Source organism: Balaenoptera ricei, chromosome 2 (assembly GCF_028023285.1).
Source record: "Balaenoptera ricei isolate mBalRic1 chromosome 2, mBalRic1.hap2, whole genome shotgun sequence".
In the NCBI taxonomy this organism is placed as follows: domain Eukaryota; kingdom Metazoa; phylum Chordata; class Mammalia; order Artiodactyla; family Balaenopteridae; genus Balaenoptera; species Balaenoptera ricei.
This window is the reverse complement of record NC_082640.1, coordinates 139,575,700-139,593,283: the sequence shown is the minus strand read 5'-3', so window position 1 is coordinate 139,593,283 and position 17,584 is coordinate 139,575,700. Positions and strand designations below refer to the sequence as shown.

At 39.1% G+C, this 17,584-nt stretch overlaps 1 protein-coding gene across 3 annotated transcripts in view; it reads right to left on the bottom strand.

The window, feature by feature from the left end:
* The window catches only part of FRMD6 (FERM domain containing 6), an 83,970-nt gene that overhangs the window by 15,715 nt on the left and 50,671 nt on the right, over positions 1–17,584 (bottom strand). For 2 of the 3 annotated variants that reach the window (XM_059914228.1, XM_059914230.1), the window contains exons 4-10: positions 15,168–15,271; positions 14,115–14,191; positions 11,692–11,878; positions 8,369–8,524; positions 5,062–5,127; positions 4,104–4,172; positions 1,432–1,606 (exon numbers count right to left, since the gene is read on the bottom strand). In XM_059914228.1, the coding sequence (XP_059770211.1) occupies positions 1,432–1,606; positions 4,104–4,172; positions 5,062–5,127; positions 8,369–8,524; positions 11,692–11,878; positions 14,115–14,191; positions 15,168–15,271 (834 nt within the window). The remainder of the gene's footprint in view (positions 1–1,431; positions 1,607–4,103; positions 4,173–5,061; positions 5,128–8,368; positions 8,525–11,691; positions 11,879–14,114; positions 14,192–15,167; positions 15,272–17,584) is intronic. The other variant, XM_059914231.1, reaches the window with a different exon arrangement.

Here is a 17,584-nt window from a genome sequence, read left to right as displayed (position 1 = left end):
TAAATTACAATGGCTTCTCCAAGCTGGGTCTCATGTAAATTGACAGACAGCTTTTGAGAGAAATCAATCAGATGCAAACCTCTATAAGGTTTTTGTTTGTTAAGAGAGAAAATGGTACAGATGAACCTGTCTGCAAGGCACGAATAGAGACACAGATGTAGAGAACAAACATATGGACCCCAAGGAGGGGAAAAGGGGGGTGGGATGAACTGGGAGATTGGGATTGACATATATACACTAATATGTATAAAACAGATAACTAATGAGAACTTGCTGTATAGCACAGGGAACTCTGCTCAATGCTCTGTGGTGACCTAAATGGGAAGGAAATTCAAAAAAGAGGGGATATATGTATACATATAACTGATTCACTTCGCTGTACAGCAGAAACTAACACAACATTGTTAAGCAACTATACCCCAATTAGGGAAAAAAAAAAAAAAAAAGAGGACAGGTACTTGTCTCAATTCTATAGGAAAAGTGAGGTCTGAGAGGTCGAAATCTGTTTCCGATATGGACCTAAGATATGAATCTGCAGCCTAATGTTCATGCAAATACCCCAAATCGAATCCGATCAAATTACCAAGAATTACTACAAAATGAGTTTGCAAAAAAAAATCGAAGACATTAAAAAACCAAATATGCAAAGTAGCATTTTTGGGGATTAGAAGCTGGAGTGTGCCGAACAGGGTAACCACAGGAGATACAGAGTTAACCATTAGGTTAATACTGTGAAGTTGAAGTCTGCAGCTAGAAGCCCCCATCCCCGTCTTCCTCTCTTCACCATGACTTGACCCCCCTTTCACGGCCCGGAACTCTGAAGCCCCAAAGGCACTGCTCTGTTCTGTGTCTCAGCAAAGCTCCCACAGGACTGGCTGATGAGATCCTCAATTGTAAACTTCTCTCTCCTTTGTTTGTCTTTCTTGCTCAGCCAGACGTGGGGCCTCCCAGCAGTCAACAAGAGGCTGGAGACATTCTGTGACCCACCTTTATTGTCACTCTAACCTAAGGAATAATCACACTGGAAGGAATTCCAGATAGCCTGTGGATAACAGCACCAAGGTGGATCAGTGTATAAACAAAGCTCTGAGACGCAGATAAAAGCTGATATGCACAGAAACCCTGGCCTGCGACTTCATGTGGTGGCTTTCTGCAAGAACTCTCAAGCCAAGTGTGGGGAAACCTTACAGAGGCTGTTCTCGAAGGTAGCTAAACGGCAGGGATCATCTCGGATATGCTGACTAGCACTGTGGGAGGTGGGCCCTCCGGGACAGTGCTGAGATGAAACAGGAGTGCTGCTGGGGATCTGGAGAGGCCGGCCCCCAGGTCCCACTCTTCAGAAGACTAAAGCCCCAGTTCTTGGCAGCTGTAGAGTACGGGGCCCCGGGTGGCAAGAGCACCATCTGCTTCCCGCCCGAGACCCTGCAGGACCTTCGTTTTCCTCCAGCTTCCGGATGTGGCGCAGGACAGGCTGCAGGTTCATGTAGAGGCGGTGGCTGTTACTCAGGAGCTGCAGCAGGTGTCTGGAGCGCATGGGGCACCCCGTGTAGTAGGTGAGCTTCCTGGCTGAGGGCAAGCCATCGGGCAAAATCTCAAACTTCTTCCCCTGTGGAGGGAAGGCATGAATCAGACCAGGAAGAAAAGTGTCCGATGTGCCAAGCTCCCCTTCATTTTCTAGTTAGTAAGGAAAACTACAGACTCAGAAATAGATGTCTAAAGCTCCATCCAAAATTCCCGGAGGATAAATTACTGTTTTCCCTTTCAAGAACGTCACAGGACAGAGGATGACCAAAAATTCAGGCAAGTGCCTAGCCAGGGCCTTCTGGTTCTATCTTTGGTTTCTCTGGCTGGCCAGGCCATTTACACAGTGGAGAAGAGAAGGGCCCATCACAAAAGCATCCCTAAATGTAATCCCAACACCCTAACTCAGTAAACAAGACAACAAATTCTAGAAGGGTAATGCATTCAAATATCTGTTGAACACTTACAATGTACCAAACACTTTGCTAGGCCCTGAGAAAATAACAGTGCAGAGGACAAAGTCCCTATACCCCCATGTCACTACATGCTGGTGGGAGAGACAGTAAATAAACACATAAAATAACTGCAGCTTATGATAAATTCTGGGAAGGAAATAAACAAGGAGTTATGATAGTGAACAATAAAGGATATCTATTTAGGGTTTAGAAAAAATGAAAAACTCTCTAGTTGGATAAAAGAGGGAGCTGGAAGCCAGAAGGACAGTTAGAGGGATGAGACAGGAAGGAGAAATAAGAGATGGAAGTAGCGTAAGTATCTTTCTGTCAGTAGAGGAATCTCATTCGTTAGGTTTGGGATCATTAACATAAAGTTCTAAGTTGAGGGCGAGGGTTTGGCAAAGTTCCTTACAGTTATGGAATGTTATTAACTCCTTTAACTTTCCTGACAATGAATAGGGCAGCAGGACTACAGAAAGGAATATTCCAGGCACAGTGATTCTCAGCTGGAGGGGAGAGATAAAGCAAAGAGGGAGGCATATTCTAACTACACACTTAACGTCAGTGCAAAGCAATATGGGTTTGTGTAACTCAGACGTGGATGGAATTTCTTACCTCTCGACTTTCCATTTTAAAAGGAACCAACATTGGATCTCAATGCTAGAATGCTTATAACTTACACTTAATGAGCACTAAGCATGTATTAACTCACTTAATCCTCACAAGTCTATGGGGTGGGCGGGGGGGACAGTCAATTATCCCCATTTTGGAATGAAGAAACCAAGGCACAGAGATGTTAAGTGATTTGCCCAGGGTCACACAACTAGGCAGGGCTGGGCTGGCTGCAAGAAGAATCATCTGGGAAGTTTGCCAAGATAGATTCCTGGTCTCCACCCCAGACCTACTGAATCAAAAATCTCTTAGGTGAGGATGATGAGGCCCAGAAATCTAAATAAGCTCCTCAGATGCGAGTGATGCACAACTAGATTCAGGAACCACTGGGTGCAGGACCCTTAAGAAATTCAATTTCTATAAATGTATTTTATTACTTCTTAACTGGGGACATGAAGGGGGCAAGTGGGGTAATAATTTGCTCATTTACAAATAGCTCCACTCCTTTCCCAAAGAGCTTGAACGAGAAAGAGCCAGCAAGTAGGAGGCAGGTCAGGCCCCATTTAATGTATGAGTGAAGTGAAATCAGATTGGACTGTGCCCAATGTAAAGTCAGAAACAGGTCTTTTAACTCCCAGGGCAGTGTGGAGTCAGTGCCCAAATGCTATTTGGCAACAGTGCCCTTTATTTATATAGGCCATCTTCCTGATGGAAAGAAAGAAGCACATGTGTCCTAATCCTTATCTTCCTCCTTTCTTTGTGTATTTTTTCCAATAATTTCTGAACAAAGCGAAATTATGAATTTTAACGACCACTAGAAATACATATAATTAACTGTAATTCTTTGAACCCTCCCGCAAATGGATACAGCTGACAAAACAGTGAAACAGCTGGGAAAAATCAAGAATCTGCTCCAACAAAAGAAAGTGTATCATTCTCAATAATCTAAAAGTAAAAGTACTTTTCCCGTTAAGAATGGCAGTCCTTTCTTTATAATGATGAGTTTCAACAGACAGATATTAATAGAAACATCTTTTTATATCACTCTTTATTCTTTGCTCAAGAGAAGTTAACTTCCACAAGAACTGGCCAACCCCCATGCTAAGAGTAATTTACCCTCTGATTACAGCTTTCTGTTTTCTAATCCCTCTGCTGTACATTTTTAAAAACAATTCTGTTTGATGAATTCATCTTGAACTTCTCCCATCACATTTCTTCTGAAACTAGAATAACTTAGGGTAGAGTGGTGGGGACCAGATACACAAATTAAAATTAGTGATTTCTTTTGCTATAAGACTCTGTTTTAGGTTCACTACTGAAAAGTGGCAAGGATTATAATCATAGCACATGCATAAGAATATAAGACAGCTAACTAACTATTTTCATCTTCAATTTTGAGAAAATATCAAGTTTTGTGCCTGAAACAACATTTTGTTTAAAAAAACAAAACAAAAAACAATACAAGTCCACAAAAACAAAAAACTGAGTATTTTAAGTCAGTTATTTTAAACTTACCACAAACACCAACTTTCCAACATTGGTCCAAGGGAAATCATAAAGTAATTGTTTCTCTTCATCTAAATTCTGTGGAAAGAATTATAAGAGTTACTTATAACTCTTACAAGTAATGCACAGAGAGTTACTGAGGAAACTGACAGATATTCTAAAATAGCTCTAACTTCTTTCCCAGAAAACTAAAATACAGTAATTAAAATCTGAAAGAGGTCCCCAACTCTCTTTGGAGATATGCAGACAGTAATTAAAAGAGGAGTGATACAATTCTGTCGCTTTTGGTTCCTGAGTGACTGCGTGAACCTGCCCTTTTAAGGCAATCTTTTCCCTTCTGGCCTATCCCTAAATTTAAATAAAAAGTCCAGAAGATTCAGGCATTCAAGAGATGAGATCAGGCACTCGACTTTCATAACTGGATACTTTGCCTATATCGAAGATAAGGCATCCTTTTATTCTCCCCGGTCTCACAGAGGGAGGCACTCTCTCCCTTGTTGATGGCTGTAGCATAAAACCATCCCACCTGCAAAAGGATGATGGTAACTACTTACTCAAGGGACAGGTTTTATCAGAAAATTGTAAAGGAAATTAAAATGTCTGGTCAGTCACTGTATTAAAAAGTCATTTTTCCTTCCACAGTTATAGATGTACCAGATGGTAAAAAAGAATATTAAAAATTAATGACACACAAAGAAAAATGTCTGGATATTAATGATCTGTGAGTGATGAACTGGGGCCAATCTTTGGTTTGTTGTTTTCTGTTCTAGAGGACTTACTAGTGTCAAGGATCAGACTGCTTCACTTCGTCTATCCCACGTTATCTACATCTGTGCTAGACAAACAGGAAGTAACGACCAATCAATGGCTGGAAATGGGCCAGTGAACCTATCGCAGGACCAGGCAGGCACAGTGCCACAGTAAGACATAGTGGATGCCATTTGACACTTACTTCCCATTAACTAACCTGAAAAATCTGTATTCCCCGCATGGTCAATCCAAGGGTCAGAGAAGCTTCAATTTCCCTTTTATCCTATAGGAATAAAATTGTATGAAAAAGTATATTTTTCTTCTACAATGAACAATTCAGCACCAAAGAAAAGAACCAAAGATAAATTTCAGGATTAGAAAGCTTTTGACTTAAAATAACTTTGCTTGTCTTTCTGCATCCCTTGTTTTCTGTAAGATTTAAGAAAATCATGGGCACATATTAAATCAGTAATGGTATCTTCTACTTTCTAAATCCCTGCGATTTCAAAGTTTTAGTGTTTTTACTATATTATATACACTTTCATATCTGACAATATTCTAAATATTTGTGTTACTGAGAACTCCAGTAAGTAAGACTATTTTGCTGCTTTTACATCATTTTTTTAAATCTTCTCTCTTATGCTTAATCTTTTCTCAGAAGTTAGAATCTTGAATATAAGGTTGTAGTTATATTCTGAGGTGTACTAGACTTTATGTGTTTAAAACTGGTTAAATCTCCCAACTCTGAAAACAAAGTCAGAGGCAAGCCTGAATAGTTAATGCTCTTTCATGAAGATAGCTAATAAAGCTATAAAAGCTTTACATTTAGTTAGTCTTGAAAGAAAATACTTATGTTTAAGAAGTTCAATTATCACTTGCCAATATGATATACATTCTACCAGCTAAACCATAAACTAAAAAAAAAAAAAATACTACAACAAGTATAAGGGAAAAAGTTGTACAATTAAGAATGTATTCTGAACTTGGCCACATCTTCTAAGTGCTCATCTGTAACAAGTGGATATAAGGTATAAAGTTCAAAATAGAAAACAAAATTGCTGAGTAACTAAAACATTTTCATTATGAGATTTCTCAATAAAAACAATAAATGAGTACATGCAGATCTTTATTACATTTACTGCCAGTTTTTGCATGATCATGGAAAGGGATATTTTTAGAAAATGCATCCTTACCTGGCATAGTAAAGAGAAGCCACAGCCTATTTCCACTATTGGGGCTGTTTTTTCCCACTAATAACTCTTCACATCAAGAAAGGCACATACAGTACAGACTTAACAGGAGAAACCAATCCATCACTATGAGCTTAGGCCAATTTCCCTTTCAAGGCTGTTCTGATTGCTTCCTGAAATAAGATTGTGCTCATAAAAATGCTGGTCGTGCGTGTATGAGGTGCGTATTACTGGGAAAGAGGCACAGAGGTTGTTTTTGTTGTTGTTCTTGTTGTTTTAAGTTTCCTGTCTTCTGTCTCCATTTTATTAACAGTCCTTAAATGACGCAGTTTTAATGGCGGCCACGTGATTTCTTTAAAGAATGAAAATTCTGCCTATAAGGAAAAAATATCTATTTCCCCACCTCATTGAGTTCATTAATATTAGTTATCTTGTTTTAAGCAGACCAGAGTGATTTTCTATGACACATAAAAGTAGTGCACTTTAAGCAAATTGAAAGATTAATTTTTACATGAAAGATAAATTGGAGATATCTACTTCACTAAAGGATTCCTAATAGGATCTTAATAGGATTCTTTAAAATACCAAAGCTTCCCTAGAAAATAAAAAGCAACCAATATTTACTGAGCATTCACTAATGTGCCAGGCACTCCATCTGGTTATTTCAGATTCACCATCTTGTTGAATCTTCCCAACCTGTGATATGTATAGGATCATTCCCACTTAACAGATGCCCAGGATTGTAGCAACAGTTGCCTAGGATCCCAGCATGAGTGAATGCTGATGGAGGGTTTATAAAGCCACAGTCTTGCTGATGTATCATTCATACTTCTAATACATTTAAAAATATAAATTTATTGTCAAAAAAGGTCATTTATTTGCATTTTCTCATATAAATTGAGGTGTCACAATGAACTCCCTTAAAAGAAAAAAAAGAATTCAGTCTTCCAGGAATTTAGCTGAAGAGATCTTGTGGAACTCTATGCCTTTGAAAGATGACAGGGCATTAACAATGCATCTCTTGCGCATGAAAGAGAAAAAATAACATCCTTTGCTCTCTTTTTAAGTCTTTTGAACCAGCCAGGAAAATTACCCAGCAATATATCCAAACTACGGTCTAGTCTCCAATTGTCTGGTTATGCTAATCTTACCACAAAGGATGTAGGAGAGATAACAAACCTAATAATAACAATGATAATGGTAAAGGCAACACGTTTAATTTCATGCCTAACACATGCTGGGTACTGTTTTAAGCACTTTTCAACCACTAATTCCTTTAGTCTTCAATAAATCTCAGAGTTTATTGGGTATGTTACCATCCCCATTTATCTATGGGGAAACTAAAGCACAGAGAGGCTAAGTAACATGCCTAAGGTTACACAGTAAGGGGTGAAGCTGGGATTTAATCCCAGCAAGGTAGGCCCAACAGACCACACTCTGAACCACTTCATCCTATTTGGTTGGAGAAGAAATATACCTTTGAATACTTAAGTGGGAATTCAAGGGTTCTTGCCATGGAAGTGATACTTGTGAAATAGGGAGAGGAGTGGGAAGGAGAAGCAGGAGAGAAGACAGAACGTGATAAATAGTATTGCCAGTGATTCCCTGCAGAGCCCGCCCCAGTTATTATTTGGGTCTGTGACCTCTGACCCAGGATGGAAAAATGAGGCTAGAGACACAAGAACACAAAACACAAGGACACAGGAGAATGGCAGTAACAAACTTTAGAGTGACAGCACAGAGTCAGTGGTTTAAGCACACAGGCTCTTGTCAAGTAGACCTGGGTTGAATCCTGGCTCTTATTAGTTTTGTGATCTTTGGTGTGTATCCTGGTCTGTAAAATGAAGATTACAGTCCTATCTTATAGTTATGAGGATTTTAAAAAGAGGATAAATATAAAGTGGCCCCATAAACACAATACTCAATAAACATTAGCTATTGTGGTGATGTTCTTATTACTAATGGATACATGCAGGTACGGCTTCACTTCAAGGAGTATTAAAAATTACTGATTGAACAAGTTGCAAATGTTACTCCCCAAGGCAGAAATGCAGATTTGGGAAGGAGAAAAATAACTATTTCATAATCACTGAAATGCCAGATGCACAACCTACAGCCACTTGTTATCTCAATACTAGGACCATTAAAGAGACTCCGTTCTGCTCCCAGGACTGAGGAAAAGCATCATTGACTCCAAGACTGACCAATGATGACAAACAGCGCTTGAAATGAAACTCTTTTAGAAGCCCATTAAAAAAAATTAAAATGACAACTTTCAATAAAAGCTTCTCCTGATCAAGGAGGTATGGCTGCAGACCTACTGCAGTTTTGTACCTTATACAATCTGTAGTAATGGACGGCAACATCATCCAGTCGGACGGCCTCTTTGATATATTTAAGATGAGCTTCAGAAGCTGTCAGTGCGAACTGATCTTTGTGCATGTTTGGAATGTGCTTCAGGATGTAGTCCTTTCCTCTCTTGGAAACAACCTGTTGGGATACAATGGGAGCACAATGCAACATTTGTTGGAGGGATGCAAATACTACCCTCATCCCCCAAATGATGAAAGGATGAGAGCCGAAAACAGGCCATGTAAACTGGCTGATTTCCATTAGAAAATTTCCCACGCTTATTCTTTTTTGATCATCTGTTATGTGACCTGGCTGAATCAGCTAATACTAGAAGCTACAGAGTCAATTTAGCTGTAGTACTCCATATCTAAGAAGAAAAATCACAAGAAATGGGAAAAATATGTTCTCTTGGCTTTAAAATCACCAACAAAGAAAAACCATGCAAACTTGCACAATTTTGTCCACCTCACTGCTTATACTTGCAGAATTACTGGTACCATGAAATGCAGCCACTGTCAGCACATCTTCAGGTTCCGGATCCGACTTAACTCTTCTAAAATTACAGCCACAGAGTGGGAGGTTCTAAATGCTAATCCGAAGAAAGCAGGGGACTGCGAGGAATTCTCAGAAACATTTCTGGTTTTTGCATAAGAGGCTGATATGAACACTTTACTCGAATACTTATGAGAAAACAGTTTCACGCAAATATTCATTACAATTCACTGCGACTTCAGTTTTCATCAGAGAGTAGTCAAAGCTTTTAGATATCAAAAATATACAGTATCCAGTAGCTGCAGGCTCAAAGAAAGGTGTGATAAGTTAAAAGTCTTAGCTGGTTTCACGAAGATTATAAAATATGGAAAGAATTATGCAAAGTGAACAAAAAGCATTTTAGTGCTTAAAATGACCAGGATTTGAAAATTAGAGAATTTTTAGTTTTATCATTGTTTTTATAGTTCCTGATGTTTTGTTTCTTCCTATGAATATTTTAAGGAGAATTAAACATGATGAGTTATTGGCCAATAATCAAGTTTTGCTGAGAACTCAAGTTACAGATTTTTCTTTCTAGGTTCCTTTTACATGGAGATCACCTAAATCAGTACTTGTCAACCTTTTTCAGGTCAAAGAACCCCTAGAAAATAATATCTGTGAGGGCAATGAAGTAGATGATTTTGGTGATCGCAAGGGTTGAGAAAGCTGGTATCTCAGCACCCTGGGTGCCATGGCACACTAATGGCAAGCTCTGCTTTAAAGACCAAGGGTCATTGAGTACCTGTTGATAACTAGGGAATGTAAATACAGGTTAATTTTGGCCCAACAGACATTGCTATGTAATAGCCTGACATCTTTTGTGGGTTTTCTTGAACAACTGAAGCACAGTCAGCCAGTGAACAAAAGCTTATGTTGAGCACCGTGATGTGAAATGCCGAAGAAACAGAAAAGGTTAAGTTTACGCCTGTCCTTTAGAATATGCTAAGAAACACTTAGATCACTGGGTGCAAGAGACAAACAGAGCATTTGAAAATAAAATACTTATGTTCAGGGTCTTACTGAGCCCAGAGGAGGGGCACTGGGCACCTAGACAGTCTGCCCAGGGAACCACACCTGAGCTGATGAGCACGAGTAGCCAGGTAAAACAGGGAGGGGGCCTCACCAGCTAAAGGAGCTGCAGACAGAAAGGCCCAATGTGTGAAACACCACAGTAGGTGTGCAGACACAGGAATTGCTGGGTGTTGCTAGAGCACAACACACAAGGTGCAGGACAACCAGAAAGGAAGCTGGAAAGGCTGGCAGGGACCACATGCCGGGAAGTTCCTAGGTCAGGCTTGGGAGCCGGGGCTTCACTCCGCAGATGAAGGTTTAAATCAGGAGCAAAATCAACTCCTCTGCAAGCTGCAAGTAAAGCCTGAAGCAGGGACACGCGTCTGCAGGAGTGCTGATGAGAGCTGGAGGCTGGGAAACATGAAGAACCACGACGGGGAGGACACGTGGTAATGTTTAGGAAGTTAAGAGCAACAAAAATACAAGAGGATCTTATTTCTTAAGCTGGGTGATGCGGAATCAAGGGTTTATGTTAGAGGATGTTCTCGTCGACTGGATGGGGCAGGGAGAAAGGAGGGTGATAAGAAAGAGCCCCGAGTGACTCAAGTTTCTGGGTGATCAGGTGGACGGCAGTGCCACCGGCTGAGGTTAGGAACACAGAGAATTGAGGTGGGAAGAAGACGAATTTGATTTGGGACATTCTGAGTGTGAGGTGCCTATGGGTAAACAGATGTCTTACAGACATAGGGGAGAGAAACAGATTCAGGAGGTGCCAGCACATAGGTGGTTGTAAAAAGCATTAATTTGGAGGAGATCTCCTGGGATGTGAGTGACTAAGTGTCAAATGCAGCAGAGAAATTCAGGAAAAGAAGTGAAAAGTGTCCAACGGATTTGGCAATTTAAAGGTCACCGCTGGCTTTAAGGACAGCACCATGAGTGGAGGGGGTGGTGAGCAAAGAAGGCAGATGGATGTGGGTTGAGGACTACACGTCGAAGTAAAGAAGCTAAAAAATCAAATATACGTCGTCACTTTTTCAAGAAGCTTTACTGAGAAGGGAAGGCGAGATTGGTAGGTCTTCTTTCCCTCCCTCCTTTCTTCCCTGAGGATGGGGAGGTGTGAACCAAACAAAGTATGTTCTGACTTAAGAAGAGCTAGTTGGGATAGAGGCTGAAGATACGGGAGAGAGAGAGAGAGACGTCTCAGGAGAGACCTAGAGGAAGAATGGGAAGCGATATCAACAGGGTGGGGATGGAGAAAGGACCTCTGAGACAGTCAGTGCTCAAATAACCTAAGTTTTCTTGCTGAACTAAGGGGGTGGCTCCTCTTTTGAGAGTGAAGGAGATGGTGGTCAGAGCAAGCAGTTTACTTATATTTGTTTCCTCAACACAGGAGAAGCTGTGAATGATCTCACCTTTTAAAGGGTAATGTTTTTCTCCCTTCGAAGGGAAAAAATGCTGCTTGAATTAAGAGTAAATAAGAAGGTCAAGGCCATGTAAATGCCGAAAGAAGGCTGGCAAATTCCAAGTTCCACCATCTTTAGGATGGATAGCAATCCTCTTCCTCATAAGCCATAAGCAGATTGAGTCCATCGAGAGACTGTATGTGCCACGCTCTCAAGTGTGAAATGTGTATCTGGGCGTGATGGAGGGTGTACTGGCCATCAAACATCTGGGTTCCCAGTTCTTGTAGCAGCATGACTACCCACACAATGAACTAGAAATGTGCTAGAGAAAACACTTTAGAATTTGAAAACAGTGCCTACCCAAGACGGGAAGTAAGCCTCGGGCTCAAAGTATTTTCCATAGTGCTTATTCCTTTTGAAGTTCCCAAGATCAGCCTGCAGCGCGAAGGCTGCCAGCAGGAAGTAGGCCTCCTCTCGGAGCACACACTGGGAATGAAGAACTTGTTTTCTCAGGTGCCAGTAATAATAGTATCTTGCTGCTCTGTCACTAGGAAAATAAAACAGAACTCACATTTTGATGGAACAATCTAAAGGCATGTAAACAGAACCCAAATCCTGCTATCCATCTGGTGACAAGAGCTCTTCTGTTCCTGCTACCCTCCTTCCCCCTCCCTCCTCACTCACTGAAAAGGGGGAGGTTGTAGCTAATACCTGATTGCTGCCTAACTGCTGCTTCACCAAGGTCGCAGAGCGTCAGGACCCCAAGTCAGACAACCCAGACGGCAAAAATAACACTTCCTATGGCCAACAGCATTTGATTCATTCAGAGAATGGAAAACAGATCTGAATCATTCCACTCCAATATGGGATATACTACATTGAACAAGTATTAGAATAGAAGCCTAGGCATCTGTTGTCTGTATTAAAATAATTTTGCTACAATAATGCTGCACACATGACACAAATAAGGACAAATTTGAGGAGACAATCCTGGCTTGAATGTTATGCTGTCCTTTTTCGTTTTGTTTTTCATCTGAGCACATTACAAATACACTAAGGCCCTTTTCAAAATATTTCTGTTTATATGCCCTACTAGAAAAGAATTTGCCTAACTATGAATAGTCTTTTTTTTTTTTCCTCTAAGAATGAATAAACTGAAAACTCTCCTTAAATCTTTTTTTTTTTTTTTAATTAAGTGGCTGTTACTTTATGGGTGTGATTTTATAGGCACATGATGTAAGAATCATGATAGTCGTCACAAATGGAAATACTAATAGTGCACTCATTACAATCCATTGAGGTCAGAAATAAATACAGTCCCCATTAAATACACTGAGTAAGAAGTGCTGACTGGGGAAAAATATGGTCAAGCTCCAAAAAATGTCACAGGCAAACAGGACGCCTCTGTGATCAAAGGAAAAATGCAAGAAAAAAGTGTGTGTGTGTGTGTGTGTGTGTGTGTGTGTGTGTCTGTGTATGTATTTAATGAGTATTTGTCTTCCTATTATTTTAGGTTGAATGTTCACCTGAGATTAATAGCTCATTAGTTGATGATAATAAAAACATATGGGTTTACTTTAACCAAGACTGTGTTTAAAAATGAAAAGTTTAAAATTTAAAAATAAAGCATTTATGTAATTTTTTTTCCCTTATGACTTTTCAGAGCACTTCTTTTTATAATGTTGAGTACACAGTGTTTGGACTAGCTCATCACTGGGGAAAAGGGCAGAAGTGTGGATCAATTAAACATTCATTAGTCCCAGGGGGCTAATTAGTGGCTAAATAATATATTTTCCTTCTTTCCAGCACATTCCATTCCAATTAAGTAAACTGAGTAAAAGTTTTATATAAACTGAGAATAACTAGAAAAGTTTCTCTGCTTTAAAAACATTCTTTACAGGCTAATATTTTTTACTTTTTAATTTGCATGTGGCAGTAACATAGATATTAAGAGCAAATCTCAGATACAACTCATTAGCCACATGTATCTTTGTCCCTTTTATGTGGGGTTTCTCAAAATTTAAAAATAAATAAGTAAAGCACAGAGTTCACATTTCTAGTATTTTCTATCAGCCAACAAAATCACCTCAAAGTCTTCCAGCACTGAATCCTCCTATACAAATAATAAACTGAGCTTCTAAACTGGGGAATTCTGAGTCTGTATCATGAGCACAGTATTATTCATGCATCTGCCTCCAGAAAAAGAATCAATTACCTGCCCTTGCCAAACTGCATCTAAGATTCACACAGGATACCTCCACTGGGCGTAATCTTAGCTTTAAAGCTACTGCCAAGAACAGAAGCAAGACCCCAAAAGTGAAAAGAAAACCAGGCTATATAAACACCCATGCATTTTTATAAGACAGAGTTCCTGCTGCTGTTCCACTCCCCACACCACCACCAGAAAAGAATATAATCCATTAACCAACTTTCCACTTTACACAAGAGTGCTAGCTCTTTCTTAAAGGAAATATCTTTTTGGTGACTGATTTGTTATTGAAAACGTGGAGTAGAGAAAATGTGAGCTGATGAGATTGTTAACATTTTCACTGATAGTCTAACATGATCACTCATTCATTCAACACATGTTTATTGAGTGTCTACTGTACCTCTGTTTTAGGGACTGAAGATACATGCGTGCGTAAAAATATTTTTTAAAAATCCCTGCTCTTTTATATTCTAGCAGGTGGAGACAAACAATAAACACAAGTACTTTATCTGATATGTTAGAGGATGAGTACTGTAGAAAAATAAATGTTTGGAATTTCTCCCTGTCCTCATACCTGATCAATCGGCCATTTTCCACATAGTACTGCACGCGGAAGTGGATGATCATAGGGGGTCCAAACTGGTCAATACCCTAAACAAAGACATGCGTAAAAATCAGGCTGTTTTTAGTTACTTCAAAAGTGGGTTTCAAAAACAACAAATACCATTATTTACAAGTTACTTTTTAAACACTGAAAGGTTTGATCTACTTCTAATGAGTAGGGGCTTGCAGCGGGTAGACAGTTGTCTCAGTTGTCCTAGATGGATACCAGGTTTACGCGAAAACGGGAAGTTTTATAACTATATCTGATACTCATTCACTGTAATGCCAATGACAACATACGGGAAGATAAAAATAAATGCCAGTGGAAATTTCTAGCTGAGATCCAGCTCCTCTCTCAGCTCTGTCCCCTGTGGTGACCATTTGCTCCTCATTACAATGTTCTGTTCGTCTGACATTCCACATACCAAATGCTAACATGCTGTTTGTTTATTTAGACATTCACGTTCCTTACTTTGTAGTTGGCTTTGAAGTAGCCTTCCAGTTTACTCCAAGAATTCTTAAATACAAATTGGAGGATTGAGGATTAGACACTGGGGATTAGTACTGATTTGCGAGGGGGTGATCTTGAAAACACTAGGTAAATTCCCAGTGAATGCTCCCCTATGCAAATGGAAGGCACTGGTTCAATAAAGTAACAAAATATCAAATGAAAGGATAGTAAAAGTGGATTTTAAAATGACTAATAATTTCTAGACCATCAGTTTTGACAACTAACGTGGCCGAAGAACAGGAACAAATACTTTTTCCATGCTTTTCATTTCAAAACATTATCCCAAGATTACTAAAAAGTTATTATCCAATATTATTTTAGCAGATATTCAAAATCTATTGCTACATGCTATAAGCTATTAACACTTCACTAATGGGATATTTTAGAACTTATAATTCATTTCCCTTTCCCAATCTTTACTGTATAAAGTGTTAAGATATTTTTCTAATGTATAATAATTAAAATAAACCTTTTAAAAAATCAAAAGAATTTTGCTCATAAATGTAATCTCACCCAAGTGACTTCGTATTGTCGTACCTTGCTGGCCTCTTTCTTCCATTCTTTTGGACAATACTTATAAAGCTTTTGTGACAACTCCATATACACATGTTCATTATCTGCACATTAAAAAAAAAGGAAACAAGGTGATAAAGGATAGATTTTTTTAAAAGAAAAGAAATGGGTTTTTCAAAAAAGCCTCAAGATTTGTGAAAGTACCCTGAATTCACATATTACCAAGAAAACTCAACAGGATATTAAAAGATAAAAGGTTCTGTGGGATAGACATTAATGACAATCTTTATGAATTATTTTGCTTTTGCAATACAGAACACGTCTCATTAAAAATATGTTAACATTTAGAAGAAATATTAGATTCCAACTCTTACTTTTACTTAGTTTCTGGGGTCGTTATAACTTACAGTTTAACTTCCAACACTGTGGGTGTTACTCGGTTTTAGAAAAACATGCTCTTGTTTGGCTCACAGAGGACTCATCTCATAAGTGCAAAGTAATGAAACAGGGCAGAAACACCGCCTTAATTCTATGTAAGAAATTAGAAAACATTGATGAGAACCAACCCATTCCCAAGTGAGGAGCCTGACCCATGTGTTTTGTGAAGAATAGTCTTTAAGACCCATGTGCTTTGTGAAGAGAAGTCTTTTAGACTATTCCTTCTCTGTCTCCTCCGCATAAAACAGCATGAAGAAATGATAAAGCATTACTCGCACTGCCTTTGGGATTGACCTTGTGGGAAGAGGAGGAGAATCTTATGCAAAACAAGAATGAATGCCAAAATATTTCTTCAAGGGAATGATGTTCTTAAGATGAACAGAAAATAAGACTGCTAAAAAACCCATGTAAAAATGATCTAAACATGTGAAAACAAGCTGGTAAAAAATGTAAAAATTTTCCGATTTCCCAAATGGACTCTTTTAAAGAGAGAGATATTTCATATGAAAAGCCTTCCTATCTTGTACAGTTTTCAATCTTTTTTAAAAAAGCTCCTTCCTTTTCCTCTAACCATCACTATGGGGGCATGCTCTTGGAAAGCCCTGGATACAAATGTACTCATTCTGGAAGAGAAGTGTGTCTCTTTGACTACTCCACGGATAACACACTTGACCACGCTGTCACTCATGACTGAATGTTGGAGTTTGACTGGAAAAGCGTCATAAGAGAACAGGAAGGGTAAGGCCACTTTTTGTCTATGAATGGCATATTAAGTCAACCAGTTTGGATGAAACTGGTAAGGAAGAGGTCCCCAAAACAAGAGGACGCTACTAAAATCCACTAATCACGTCAACTAAAACTATCTCTCATCTCTCTTATGTTACCAATTAAACATGAAATGGACAAGATCAGACAACCTTCCTGTTGAATCTGATTTGTGTTTGGCTTGAGTTCCTGTCTGAAGAAGCAACATAATGAATAGAACAGACTGTTCACCATAATGATGGCACATACATATTTTTTTAAACTATCACTGTGTCTCTACCATCTGACAGTTTGACCAGAGCTTTGTACTTTAGGAATTCTCAAGCACACATCAATCCTGGAAACAGGTGGAACAGTGATTTCCATTTGACCTTAGAGAAAGCTGAAATGGAGAGAAGGCAAGGGATATGTCTAAAGCCACACGGCTAGTTATTGGTAGAACCAAAATCAGAACCAGGTCATCTGATTCCTGCTCCAATGTTTTTTTGCCATCCTGCAATCTCTCTTTTAAAAAGGACATCTGAAGAACTCTTATTTTGAAACCTAAGGAAGCTGTAAACTGGTTTTATGAGATTGACTTGTTCAACAACAAAGATCAACAGTCTGGCTGTAGCTGTAGTAAGAAGAATTAACTCTGAGTACAAAATAAAAGTAAGGTTATTAGAATCTGTAGGGCATCTTATACCCCCAGACCCTTCCTTGAAAGAATGACTGAGGTGTATACTAATACAAGGATAGAGCTGAGCATTTGTGTTTTTATTGCTTTCACTACCACAGGAAGAAACTGAAGAGCAAATGGTTGGTTCCTCACTTCCTGCTCCATGCTCCCTGGCCTCTCCAGAGCTGTCTTTTTAGACAACTGAAAACTGCTCACATTTTGGAGCTGAACTTGTTGATCAGTTGATCATGATATACTTTCCAACGTGGCAGACCTAAGCATTTTATGGTACTAACCAGATTCTCAAGATATCATAAGCCTTTAAATTGAAACCAATTCCAGCAGTAGAAAATAATTCATATCCAAATATAAAATATAGATAAATTTCACAAAAAAGGTCTCCTTGGAAAACTGAGCAAAGATTTGAAAGGTTTCTGGCATCTAGAAGACTAACTTTGAGAAATCTTAAAATATGATTTGAAAGAAGAACGTTTTAAGGAATGGCTGCACTTAAACCCTGGGAACTTAACTCTAACTAAGGTGTTATTGGCAGAGA